Source organism: Colletotrichum siamense (genome assembly GCF_013390195.1).
Source record: "Colletotrichum siamense strain Cg363 chromosome Unknown KSG_Cg363_contig04, whole genome shotgun sequence".
Taxonomy (NCBI): Eukaryota; Fungi; Ascomycota; class Sordariomycetes; order Glomerellales; family Glomerellaceae; genus Colletotrichum; species Colletotrichum siamense.
Window position 1 is genome coordinate 535,429 of NW_023501017.1, and position 13,131 is coordinate 548,559.

At 53.8% G+C, this 13,131-nt stretch overlaps 4 protein-coding genes across 4 annotated transcripts; 1 reads left to right on the forward strand and 3 right to left on the reverse strand.

The window, feature by feature from the left end:
* Positions 1-680: 680 nt before the first annotated feature.
* mfs1-5 (Transporter mfs1) lies at positions 681-2,315 on the reverse strand (the record flags this gene model as incomplete). Its single annotated transcript, XM_036637913.1, has 1 exon — positions 681-2,315. The coding sequence occupies one exon, from the start codon at positions 2,313-2,315 to the stop codon at positions 681-683; it is 1,635 nt and encodes a 544-aa protein (XP_036496955.1).
* Positions 2,316-3,754: 1,439 nt separating this feature from the next.
* Positions 3,755-4,429, forward strand: CGCS363_v006065 (uncharacterized protein; the record flags this gene model as incomplete). Its single annotated transcript, XM_036637914.1, has 1 exon — positions 3,755-4,429. One exon carries the CDS (start codon positions 3,755-3,757, stop codon positions 4,427-4,429), a length of 675 nt encoding a protein of 224 aa, XP_036496956.1.
* Positions 4,430-5,368: 939 nt separating this feature from the next.
* On the reverse strand, positions 5,369-7,461 carry COX1-1 (Cytochrome P450 monooxygenase COX1; the record flags this gene model as incomplete). The annotated part of the gene is made up of 5 exons (XM_036637915.1): positions 5,369-6,053; positions 6,122-6,203; positions 6,269-6,985; positions 7,038-7,292; positions 7,344-7,461. 5 exons carry the CDS (start codon positions 7,459-7,461, stop codon positions 5,369-5,371), a joined length of 1,857 nt encoding a protein of 618 aa, XP_036496953.1.
* A 2,913-nt stretch (positions 7,462-10,374) lies between these two features.
* CGCS363_v006067 (Arginine--tRNA ligase) lies at positions 10,375-12,500 on the reverse strand (the record flags this gene model as incomplete). Its single annotated transcript, XM_036637916.1, has 4 exons — positions 10,375-10,381; positions 10,450-10,863; positions 10,923-12,133; positions 12,225-12,500. The coding sequence occupies 4 exons, from the start codon at positions 12,498-12,500 to the stop codon at positions 10,375-10,377; spliced, it is 1,908 nt and encodes a 635-aa protein (XP_036496954.1).
* Between the last annotated feature and the right edge of the window lie 631 nt (positions 12,501-13,131).

Sequence of the window (13,131 nt, forward strand, 5' to 3'; positions counted from 1 at the left end):
TTGGGACGAATCCGGGTTGAAAATTGAGGGTTTGTGTCCGCGTTTTGAACTTGTTTGAAGTGTATATACTTATTCATCCGCACCATCTTCGCTTCATAAAAGTATTGGTAATGAACACTTCGACTTATGATAGATTAGAAGCAAAGATCCAATTGGTTACCTATAGGAAGTCCTATCTCAGTCGGTGAATGCTAGCGCTGATCCCATTCTTGCCAAGGATCGCGGTACTCAACCTTCATATCATCTCTTATCACGTCCTCAAGATTTCTTATCATACGGCTGGAATTTGTAATTAATAACCAATTTCAGGTGATTATCAATCATCAGGCAAGCTATCAAGACACAAGATAGCATAGTGTGACTAAGAAGAATCCGCAGGTCCGAGGAACATTAGATACATAGGAAATACCAATCTCTCCAAATCAGCGTCGATTTTATCTGAACGTTTTTAACCATAAATGCCACGTCCTTCAGTCCACTTGCGCTTGATGGGATGCATTTTGGTTGACTCGGGGGTGGGTAACACTGGCAGAGATGATCATGGCTTGGCGGCCGCGGTACGGATCTGCCCATTATTCTCATCGACCCTCTAATGATTGCTTGCGTGACGATGTCACAAGCTGTTGGGATCAAGAAAAGACACGTTATTTTCACGGGAAGATTGTGAGAGCTATTTGAAGCTATGAATCTGCGAACTTGCTCCGAGCCCTTAGAGCAGCACCCCAATAGTTCAGCGTCCAGCTCCCAACAATACCAATAGTACTAAGACCTCCTAACAAGGAGCACCCACGAGCAATTCCTAAATTTTCGAACAAAGGTCTCGCGTACAGAATACTGGCAAAAGCGAACGTGCCCCTAAAAAAGTCATTTGCAGCGAAGAGGCTCGCAGAGAATCGAGGATACGACAGCGGGATATATGCAAATACGCATTGCAGGATGATGAATGCGCTCCCACTGTAGATCGTGATGCCAATTGTTGGCACAATCCAATGGATGTGTGGCGAGGAGGTCCAAGCAAAGACGAATAAGCCGACTGTCGGGCCGAAAGACGCGGCGAGGGTGGGAAGTAGTCGCGTCTCCTGTTCGACGACAGACTTTGACAGGCGCATTCTCGGGATCATATAAAACTTCAAAAATATGAAGTAAGATCCGGCTCCGATAATGCACGCAACCAAAATGCACAGAAAGACGATACCGACCTCGCCCGTTGTCATGCCGTATAGGTTTGTATAGACTATAGGGAAAACTTCAAAGAATGAATAATAAATGCCGTAATTGATAGCAGTGTACACTTGGACGAAGAGCACAGCCGGATCTTTGACGGTGATCTCAATCGGCTTAATAAGAGCTTCTCTGAGAACGTGAGACGCTGTCAATTTGCCAGAGTTGAGCTCCTCGAGACTTTTCAGGTCACTCCGTCCAGTGAGGCGGCGCAGTCTTTGTGCTCTCCGATGAATAATGGTTGGTCCTGAGGTTTCTGGCAGCATGAGCATCGGGACTAGTGTTGGGCCCGACAATAAGAGGATCTCCCACATGGACCAGCGCCAGCCCATCACCGGCACCGCAAATCCGGACAGCAAAGGCCCGATCGCGGGGGCTACGAAGCTAGCACTGGTCCAGGTCGTGAGAGCGAATGGTAAACCCTTCGGTCCGTAGATGTCGTCGAGCGTTGCGGCGCCTGAGGCAAGGCAAGGAGAACCAAAAAAGCCTTGAAAGAACCGGCAAGTCAAAAAGCCGGCCCAGCTTTTTGTGAGCGCAGTTGGGACAGACACAAGGACGTAGAGAGTCATTGTTAATGTGTATATGGGACTGCGACCGATGCTAGGAATTTCAGATAGAGGGGAAAATAGGAGAGGTCCAACGCCGTAGCCTAGGACGAATAGAGCTAGTCCTAACGAAGCCTCGACGTGCGTAACGTCGAACTCAACAATAACATCCTCGATAGCTGCAATGTAGATAGCCGAAGATGTGTATATAGCGAATGTGTACAGGCAAATGATGAGAGTAATCAAAACTCGACTTCGATTCGTCCAGTTTTTGGGGTTCTCAGGATCGTCAGGTGAATACCATCCCACAGTCGCACTGCGATGACCAGTGGAAATATCATCTTGGTTGCCGGAAGAATTGTCGGCGATTGAGTTGGGTCGGAAGGTTTTAATCGTAGAAGTCGCGGTGTTACAACTGCTGCTGAGCCCCCCGTGAAGGGACAGGTCCAGCTTGAAATCAGGCTGCTCTTCGGGGTAGAGAAGGAGTCGGCGATTTGAAAATGCCCTGATGAGAACGCCTATGGGAGAATGTCGTATTTGTAAGGACATTTTTGAAACCGTCATAAGGTGTTGGGCTGTGGGTGAAAATAATAAAACATGGATCAAGGGCAAGCCAGCCCGGTGTGAGGAACTTGATTTCTTTGGATAAGTTTCTATTCCGGGAAACATTGAACTCAACGGCGGCAGAACACACGTCTATCTACGAATTTCACTGAGAAGAAAAGCTGCTCGAAGTTGTTCAGAATTTTGTGCGAAGCTATTTCTACGATGATGAAAGCGGTGGCTGATACAAACACGGCCGACCTCGGGCGAGTTGACGGAAAATGAGAGATTTAACAACTCCACTTATTTAACTCCATCATTCTTGAATCGGAGAAATCCCTGTAAGACACCTCACTGTTACAACTGCTGCCATTGAGGTCCAGGCTCATTCCGTAACAGTCCGAAATGACGTAGGGCTTGACTCTTCCACGGCCGAGTCTCGGGCGAGTTTTAGCGCCAATAAGCTTGAGCCATCGGGCATTTGTGCTTTCAGACCACATTAGTTGAATCGAACATTGAACTCTGCAATTGCACCAGAAGCAGGGCTATTACCATGACATCGGAGTTACGCTCGTCACAGCGCACCGTGAAATCTTGCACTTTCTGTGCGAGGCGCAAGGTGAAATGTGACAAGAACCTGCCCTGCCGCAATTGCCGGGTCCGGGGCCAGGCAGAATCCTGCGCTGCTGAGCTTGTTCGAGTGAAAGGCCGCCCGCCGTCGGCGGATGATGCTCAGCCAACCTATGCCGAACTGCTTGATGAAAATCGCGCTCTCCGAGAGGAGTTAGTCTCTTTGAAGGCAGACCCTGGGCAGAGGCCGACGCGTCCGGGGAGGTGCATTCGGCTGCACAAGATCGATGACCCTGAGAACTCACTCTACAACCGTCTTCGGAGCCACTCACGGGACTTGACAGTCAAAAGGAATGAGGACGTTGTTTTGCCCTCAAAGCAGCTTAGCCAATGCATTCTGACTCACGGCGCGAACTGGGTTCCCTGGGTTAATTGCTCCTTGAACCCTGCGGAACTCCAAGAAGTCCACGATAAGTTCTTTTCGGAATTTGGTGAGGCAGGCTTCCACACAAATAGCGATCCAGCACGGCTAGGACTGTACTTCGCGTACCTAACGGCAGGTCTAGTCTGCGATGCAGCTTCATGGGTGCTATCGCTAATTCGGCCACAGGTTTCAGTGCTTTTCCTCACTCTGCCCGAAGCCGAGTCGATGGGGATATCCAAGGGTGGGGATTCCTTCTTCTATGCCTCTTGCCGTGAAAATCATCTTCTAATGGCGCCGCCGTTCAGATCAGCTGGAAAAATACCGAGCCAACTGGTTCGATGCATCCGTCTTCTTCCTTCACGCCGCAGACTTCATCAGGAATCCGAGGCTGATCAACGTGCGAACCATCGTACTGTTGGGCGGCTCCTACGTTCATTTCGGCGAGCTCAACATGTACTACATTTTGTGGTCTTGTGCCGCCCGCATCTGCCACAGTGTCGGTCTTGATCAAAACATAGACGGAGGGATGTCGCTCGAAAGCCAGTATCAAAGCCGCTTATTCTGGTCGCTCATAGCAAATGACTGGTTGAACTTGCCGCTCGGACATAGCTGCATCGATGAATCAGAATTCACAGTCGATCAACCGTTGGAGCTCGACGACGTCGAGGTTTCGCTCGGTGTCAATCTTGAGGGATTCACCCCCGCTCTCTGTCCAGTACAGCACTTGATAGCGCTCTGCAAGCTTGCTTCGGTTCTTCGTCACTTCCAAACCCGTCTTTTGAACGTTTTGGATAGCCCTGGAATTTCAACAATTGTCACCGAGACCAATGATCAACTCACCGCCGTCATTACTCAGTTACCCGCCCATCTTCGATCATCCATAGGGTCCACGACGTTTGATGCCGTCGGCGACAATGAAGAGGAATGGGTGAGGTGGCAGCGATACAACATCAGGCTATTGTGCAACTACTACCGTATAGTTATCAACCGCACGATTCAAGAGGACACGGCAGGGGACAGAGGACAGCACACAACAGCTATCAAACGCTGCGTTGACGCTGCTCATGAAATACACGACATAATTATAGAAATGGATTCAGATCCGCCTCGACATTTCATCTGGTGAGCAAACACTAGCGTCATACGGGTGAATGTTCGAAGCATTACTAACCAAAGTTGAAATTAATTAGGTCTCGCATTCTTCCTGTATTTGCGGCTGCAAATATTCTCTCCAAATTCGAGGCGTTCTGTGGATTTACCACATCAGAACATAGCGCCATAATTAACACATGCTTGAGCTTTCTTCAGTCCCTAAGCCCAGATAGTTCGTTAGCAGGGCATGCGCTGCAAATTTTGAAGCATCAGTTGAAGTAAATAACTTGAGCTTATGTCGCAATGAAGAGGGCTATGATTCTGGGTTACTTTGCACTTACCCGAGCGAGCCTGAGAGCGTCCGCCTCTTTGAAGACGCACGATTTGTCGACGGTGTGCATCCCGCCCTATGCGTAGTCAATGAAACTTGTCATGGCGAAGCTGGCATGTGCGCTTTAATCATTAAATGAACATGGCTACACACTCGGCTTGAAGATATGACCATGTGTTTACAACGTGAGTTGCCATCGAAAGCAGCGCGCAGAGAGGGCTGGTCGCTCTGATGGACTTGCACAACCCCCACGCCTGCCGCCGCAAGTCATCAAATTATCACTCATCCGCGCAGCTCAGTAGTTGAGCGGGATGTATTCTGGGGCTGCCGCAATGTGCCAAGAATAACATGGCAAGATCTGGTATCTAGTCCACAGAAGCTTCATCGCCAAATTCACGCAGAAAGGGGATTGCAGTTAATGATAATTGATCTTTTGGTTGAAAGATTCTTGTTCTATATTCATACATCGTAGAAGGTATATCCATGTCACAATCTAGACCCCAGATTACCCCAGCTCCTCCAGTAGCGTCGGCATCTTTTTCCCAAAGATGGGCTTAAGAAAAACAACAAAGGGAATCCTGATATCAAACCAAATTTGGCTCCGTCACTCCATACTCACTTACCCCACAACAGTCCCCAGAACTACGGCAGCATCGTCGGCGATGACCGCCCGGAACAGCTGTCATCGTCAACATACCCCTTCTCATTCGACGACTCCACATCGCTCTCCGTCGCCCAGCGGCCGGGACATCCGGGGATATCCCGCTCATGCTCGCGGTACACCTTCTCCCTCTCGCCCTCCTCCTTGCGCTGCCTCAGGTTGAAGAACACAGACGCCCGCCTCGCTGCACCGCCGGTCTCCTGCTGCTGCGCCTGCTTCCTCTCCGGCACGTCGCCAATATCGGGCATGCCCGCCTTCATCATCTTCTCCTCGTGCTCCTCCTCCTCCTTGGCGGCGTCGAACATGGCCTTCATCATGTCTGCCTTCTCGGGCGTGCGCACGGTAGCGTCGAACTCGAAGAAGGCCGGCTTGGCGATCAGCAGAGGCGTGTAGTCGTTCCAGTGCACGGGCACCTCGCTGCCGTCCGCGTTGCGCTTCTTGGTGATGTTGAGCGCCCACGCCATGCCGCCCATGATGAGGAAGAGGTCCTGGTCGACAATGGGCACGCCCTGGCACGTCCGGCGGCCAAAGCCAAACTGGCTGAAGCCGTCGAGGTTGGGGAAGCGGGTGAGAGGCTCCTTGAAGGTGGGGTACGACGGTTGCAGCCAGCGGTCGGGGTTGAATGTCTCGGAGTCGGGGTACATTGACTCATCGCGGGTGATGCCCCTTGATTAAGAATGTCTCGTCAGTTCGGCGGTCCGATGGGGAATGTCTTTGGTTTTGTGGAAACTTACCATTCCAGAGCGTGGATCGTGGCACCGGCAGGGATGAAGAAACCATTGTAGACGTCATCCTTTTCGACAGCGTGGGGGATGCCTGTAACAGCCCGTCAGTCATGCGAACCTAAAATCAGCCTTACGGTGAGGGATCGCTGCACATACCAGTAGGAACGGGGGGTCTCCACCGGATGACCTCCTTGACAACGGCTCTCAGCATGGGCAGCTTTTCGCGGTCGCTCCACTGAGGACACCTGCCCTCGCAAACCTCGTCGATCTCGCGTTGCAATCTGGTCTGCCATTCGGGGTAATGTAACATGGCGAGCAGGAAGCTCTGGATGGGGCTGCCGATGGTGAGGGCGCCGGCGATGGCCATGAGACCAACGACATTGGTAGCCTCCTTCAGATCGCCCCACTTGCCCTTCTCCTTCTCGTCGCCGAGACCCTGGTTAACGAATGTGCTGATGAAGCTGGGCTGCGCGGTACCCTTCTCGACCTGGTCGACGACGAAGTCCACATTGCTCTTGAACTGCCGGGACTCGAGCTCGTGACGGGCGCGCTCCTTCTTCTTCCATGGCGACAGGACATCCGGAACGTGCATCAGGAATGAGATAACGTTAGGGAGGGCACCGGAGGGGGAGATGGTCTCCAGCAGGCCGAAGGTCGTCTTGCGGAGGATGCGGGCCGGGTGGGCGGTTCCCCATGACAGACGGCTTACGGTACGGCTGGTGAACTGCTCGACGTACTCGCGATAATCGCTCGGGTTCTGAGAGAGAAGCCACAAGAAGCGGTCGCGCTCACGGGTCGGGTAAGCGTGGAGCTCTTCCTTGTCGCTCTGGTTCATGAGATGATGGCAGAGTCTGCGCTGACGCTTCCATGTGTCTGCATGCTACCATTAGTCACTGACTTGTGGAAGCTGAGGAGTATTGCCTACCGGTGCGGCCAAGCAGGGCAAGGTAGTCGCCACTTGTCCTGTTGTCAGGCAGGTTGGGGATCATAGGCCTGTCTGAGTAGATGACATTGCGGCGGCCGAGAAGGTCATGAGCGATCTGCTCGGAGGAGATCCAGACGTGGTAGGATCCGAACATCTCCTGCCCATAGATAGGGCCGTACTCCTTCGCCCACTCGTAGAACTTGAGCCATGTTGCCTCCGCCGGCACATCGTGTACACGACCAATCCAAGGAAGACCTGTCGACTGTGAGCATCGTAGTCATCATCACCACCCATAAGGCAGCCTACCCTTGGGCCCAGGAAGGGGCTTAGCTCCCTCAGGAAGCCTCTTCTTCAGCTTGATGGCGGAGTATAGGCGCCATGCGCAGAAGACAATAAAGGCGAGAAGTGCCACGCCTATGGCCATGTTTGCTGGCCTCGAAGAAGAATTACACAATAAGAGTAAGTTGATGGTGGAAGTTTCGTCGGTCTATGCTTGGTATGAAGAAAGGAAAGAGTAAACGACCTCAACAAAAAAAGTCAGGGTAGGTCGAAGAGGCAAGAAAGGAATGGGTGAGTAAGGTCTCCCGCTGTTGCAGGAAGAACAGGAAAAGAGAAGAACCACGATGACGGGTCTGACGGACGGTGTGTCTCTGGGCTGTTAATAAGAAGAGTCAGGGCCACGTTCAAGCCGTCTGGTCGTTTGGAGCCCAAGCGGGCCGACGGAGAACGCTCAACGGTCCCTTTGTCTGGAAACATGATTGACCCGCGTGTGGACATTCACACACGCCGGATTGTCCCCAAGCGCCAAAGGCGAGGGTAGTGTGGTAGTCCACCCCCATTACGAATTACAAAGATCGGCGCACAGCTGCGTTGGCGGCGGCGGCGGGTGGGCGGGCGACGGCGGCGGCAACATGTCAATCAGGTCAGACCAGGTCAGGTCAGGCCAGGACCAGCGGTTCGTTGGACGCCACTATTCCGCCTTGGAAACAACGACATGCGGTGAGGATGGAGGGCAGCCCAGAGTCTTGGTCCGTGGTGAGGGGATAATCCTTCCCAAGGTTTGCACAACTAGGACTTGTTGCGCTTGCATATCGGCCGTTGTGCTTGCTTGGCTTGTTCCCGGACATATGGTTCGTTGAGTTCTGACGTCGGGGACTGAGCTCCATCACAGGCAAACATCAGACACGCAGAGTTCGCCTCCAGAGACGGGGAGCTCCAGAGGTACAAGCCCCGAGAGCTTCCTAGGCGTGGGAGCTCACGGAATGCTAGCAAAGGCCGATGCCCGTCCTTGCAGGGCGTGTGGGAAGGCCATCATACCTCCCAGACCTCAGCAGGGTTTGACCTTGGCTCCTCTTGCCATTAGGGCCCAAGGAGATGGTTAGAATATGGGTTGATGGTAGGATGCGCGTTGCAGCCGCGGGAAGTCCAAAACACAGGGGTCAAAAGATTGGCCGAGTCGATATCTCTGGTCGGCGAAGAGGACACACCCATGCAAGCCATGCCACCTATCCCAAGGATCTCTTCGGCCTCCAAAGGGATCATCCTCGTCTCACTTGGTCTTGCCCACTGGGCATCTGAACCATATGCCCAGGCACCGTCCCTCAGGTAGAGCTACTGCGGTGGGTGCCGGAGGTCGGGGCTCATCCGGTCTCGGCACAGACAAGGCGCCAGGTTGCCGGACAGAACAGTAGCTTGCAGCTAAAACCTTGGAGCGAGGCACAAAAAGGGAACATCATACTATCCGTCGCCTAAATTTGGCAAGATGGGCAGTTGGCACCGCGGTTTGGAAGCATTCTAGGCAAAAGCGTTGCCGCTAAGGCGCGGCTCTCTCTCTCGCGCTCTCCCTTCGCTTACGCCTTGCTCGGAGGTAAGATAGATAATGCGAAGGCTCACGCCATGATGATAGTGCTGATGCTGGTAATGCTGATGCCGAGCCCGCAATGTGCTCCGCACTGAAGGCGCAAGGGCAGCGCAGAACGCATCGGCAGATATTTGATGATGCGATGGGTTGGTGAGGTGTAATAACTCGGTGTCTGGGCAAGATGTCAGTCTCGGCCTCGTAGAGTCAATACAGTCTCAAGGGGGAAAGGTAGCTCTTGACAATGTTGCATTCGGTGGTTGGCAAGAAAAAGCAATCAGGGCGTCACGTAGTCATCGGAGTCTTGAAGCGTAGATTACTGGTGTCGATCAACTGCAAGCCACGGTGCGCGGAGGCGGCTCGCAGCCGGAGATGAGGAACAACAAGCGTGCGAGCCGTCCATCGTACTGGGCAGCCACTCAGAACTGCCCTGAGCTATGGCGAACCAGTCAGAGCCGTCGAGAGCCATCGCATCTCTAGCGTTTGGGAATATGCAAGATTCGGTGTTGGCAGGGATTAGGACGCCCTAGCGCTATCCGAGCGAGTCGATCACTTCGCTGGCGCCCAGAATGGAATCCCCCACGCAGTCACCGAGCGTCAGACAAAGCCACCCAGCCAGCCCGTTGACGCAGTTGGACGGGACTGCGGGAGGACCAGGGGAAAAAAGCCATCGAAGGCGTCGCGGCTTGCAGAAATGGGCTGCACAAAGTTGCTTTGACAGTCATGACGGGGCAGACTTTTTCTCACCTGAGGACGGGCGAAACGACACCGTCGCGGCTCTCTCAATCTGTCCTCTGGGCAGAATCCGCGCTTCACCATGACCTCGAACCGTCCACGAACAGTGCTCAGCGGGACCGTTAGCTGAGCTCTGCCCCCGTTTTGCAGCCTTGCGTGCCTGCTATGCTCTGCTCTGCCTTGCTGTCTGCGATGCTCTGCAGAGAAGCAAGCAGCCCTACTAGGAGAATGGGGCTTTGCCATGCAATCTTGCGCGTCCAGATCTCATCGCATTCGTTTTGCAGATATTCGTCAGTCAACATTGCGCCTCATCTCCAGTTTTTTTTAGTTTTTTTTTTTTATGAACTTCAACTTTTATTAATCAGCACTGTAACGGCTGGCGCACGCGCGAATCCATTGGGTCGTGTCATCTGCTTGTTCCGATGAACCTCGCGGCCACGGGGCCTTCGAGGACTCCGGAGAGCATTTGATCCTTCGCCCGTGGGTGTTCTTTGTTACACGGCGCCACATCGGTCCAAAGCGCTCGCCAAGATAGCGTAGCTTCTCGTTGTGGCTGATGGCTAGTGGCCGTTGTGCCGGCCTGGCACCACAGTAGCTCCTCGTCACAATCGTCATTCGTACGACTGCTCCTGCGCCCGCTGTTAGTGCTCTCGTTTCTCATCTCCGGCTGCCCAGTCTATATCGAGCTGGCCGTATTCCCCTCCAGTTTTGCCTCCCACAAAAATGATTTTCTACAGTGCCACATTACATCCTGTTTGACTGGTCAGTAACGAGTTTCACATGCAACGAGATGCGTCGCCCAGCGCTTGGTGCACTCACCTCTCGACCGGGGAAAGTCCCAACAGACGCATGCCGTTGTAGAGCACGGTCCTGGCTGCAGTGTACAGAGCCAAGCGAGCCTTCATGAGCTCGCGCTCGCTGCCTACAATACGCAAGTGGTCGTAGCTGCTGCTCACGACGTGGGTCATGCGGAACAGGTACGTAAGCACAGTCGTCGGCTCCAGGGTCTTCAGTGTGTTCTGGACGACATCAGGGTACTGGCTGAGGATGCGGATAAGCTCGATAGCATGCTTCTCAGTCAGAAGGCTGAGATCCGCAGTGGCAATCTCCTCCTCCGAGAGACCAGCCTTGCGGAAGATGGAGCAGATACGAGCGTGGGCGTACTGGAGGTACGGTCCCGTGTCACCCTCGAAGGAAGTCATCGCGTCCATGTCGAACTTGTAGTTGTTGATCCTAGTCGATCCATGTCAGTGCATCCGAAAGTGCCCGGGGCCAAAGTCCAGACGACTTACCTCTTTCCGCTCATGTCCTGGACCATGACACTGCTGATGCCAAGAATGTCGGCAGTGGCCTCGGGGTTTTCGACCTGGGCATACTTCGACTCGTTCTTCTTCATCACCTCATGCATGTGGTCGCCGACATCTCGCAGGATATCATCCAAGAACTTGACGGTTCCCCTTCGAGTGCTCATGCCGAGGACAAGGCCGAAGTTGATGTGCTGGCACTTCTTGGCGGTCTCGGGGTAGCCCATCAGCTCAATGATCTTGAAGAGCTGCTTAAGGTGCAGATCCTGTTGAGATGCAACAACGTAGATCATGTGGTCGAAGCCGTACTTCTTCTCGCGGTTCAGCAACTCGCTGATGTCTCGGGTCAGGTACAGGGCAGTACCGTCCTTCTTGCGAATGATGGGGCGCTCCAGACTCTTGCCAGCCTTGCCAGGCACGTGCTTTGTGAAGTCGATGATAACAGCACCTTGCGACTCCTCAGAGATCTTCATGTCCTCGAGCTTCTTGGCCGCGGCCTCCATGTCCTTCTCGGGGACCTGGCTCTCGCCAGAGTAGTCATCGAAGTGGATGTTCAGGCGAGCGTATGTCTCCTTGTAGCGGACAATGCTGAGATCACGGAATCGCTTCCACTGAGCAACGGCAGTCTCATCGCCAGCTGTCATGGCCTTGAAGTATTTACGGGCCTTCTCGTCCAGGCTGTTGTCCTTGAGCGCGGTGACATCCTCGCCAGCCTTCTCCTTGGCCTCGATCGACTCCTTCTCGGCGCTCATCTCGGCGTTGATCTTGACGTAGACCTCGTACAAGTGGTTGATGGGGTCAGCGGCCAGGGCCTCCTCGTTGCCGAACCTCTCGAAGCCCAGCGCCAAAAGACCGTACTGCTTACCCCAGTCACCGAGGTAGTTGACACGAGTGACATCCCAGCCGGCGCCGTCGTACAGGTTGGAGATGAAGCCGCCAATGATTGTGGATCGCAAGTGGCCGGCGTGGAAAGGCTTTGCGATATTCGGGGAGGAGAACTCGACGATGATCTTCTTCTTGCCCTGGGAAGGGTCTTTGGGGTCCTTGAGTCCGTTGTTGTGGTTCTTGCCAAAGTCCTTGCCGCGCTTGGCAACCTGGGGGAGGAGAAGCTGGGCCAAGGGACCGGGCTTGAACCAGAACTGGAAGAATGAGCCGTTCTGGAAAGAAACGGGCTTCTCGATCAGGGGAGACTCGGGGAACTGGAAGCACCAATGCGTTAGTCAAGTCCACAGTAGCGCATGTTGATTGTTGCAGCGTGCGCAATAGTGCCATTGAGAGCTGCAAACTGACCTTGGGGAGCCACTCCTCTGACAGCTCCGCGGGCTTCTTGCCCTTGATGCGGAGAGCAGGGACAGCCAGCACCATGTCACCCTTGTCCAAGCTCTGGGTCCATTGGAGGGCGTTGTAGATGATGGATTTCTCGACGCCAGTGACCTCGTGGAACATGGTGGTGATGTGGGAGCGGTAGACGTCGACGGGGTTGACGTCCGGGTAGCAGCCCGGGAAGGACTCCAGCTTGCCGAGGGAGAGCTTCTCCAGCTGGGCGTTAATCTGTTCTGTCGACATGATGGCGAGGCTATCGATGGTGGGGTGTGCACTCGAGGAAAGGTTGGAGAGGTGTCGGAATGTTGGGACGACAACTTGGGGACGACTAGACGGCGGTCGACGCGGGGTCGAGAAGGGTCGCGTGGTCGAGTGGAAGCTGGCAGAACAGAGTCCTCGGCGCAAGCTGGTGGTTTGAACGTGGGCTGAACGAAGTGAAGAGGAAGAAAAAGAAGAGAATAAGAAGCGCACGACGCTAGTCATCGAGGGGTATGACTGGACTGGGCTGCAGGGAAGACAAGGGGAGGGGGAAAAGATCGAGGGAGGGGTCTTGCGATTCGCCGGGCAGAGGCAGTTGTCACCCGCGAAAAAAAAATTGCGGACCAGCCCAACTGACTCACAGAGCGATTCGCGCATGCCATTGGCTGCTGACCGAGCGTGGGTCTCACCGAACGAGGGGTATCGGTGACGCATGGAGGGGTACACTTCACCGAGTCACTGCCCCGCGATGGGATTTTTTTTTACCGGTGGAGCTTCGGTGAGTGTCGGTCTTCCACTTCTCACCGGTGTTCCTTTCTTGTTCGTAGTTTGAGTTTCACCATTCTTGGACATTAGACGTTGGCTCATCGGCAGTCGACAGGAGCTGCTGAAGAGC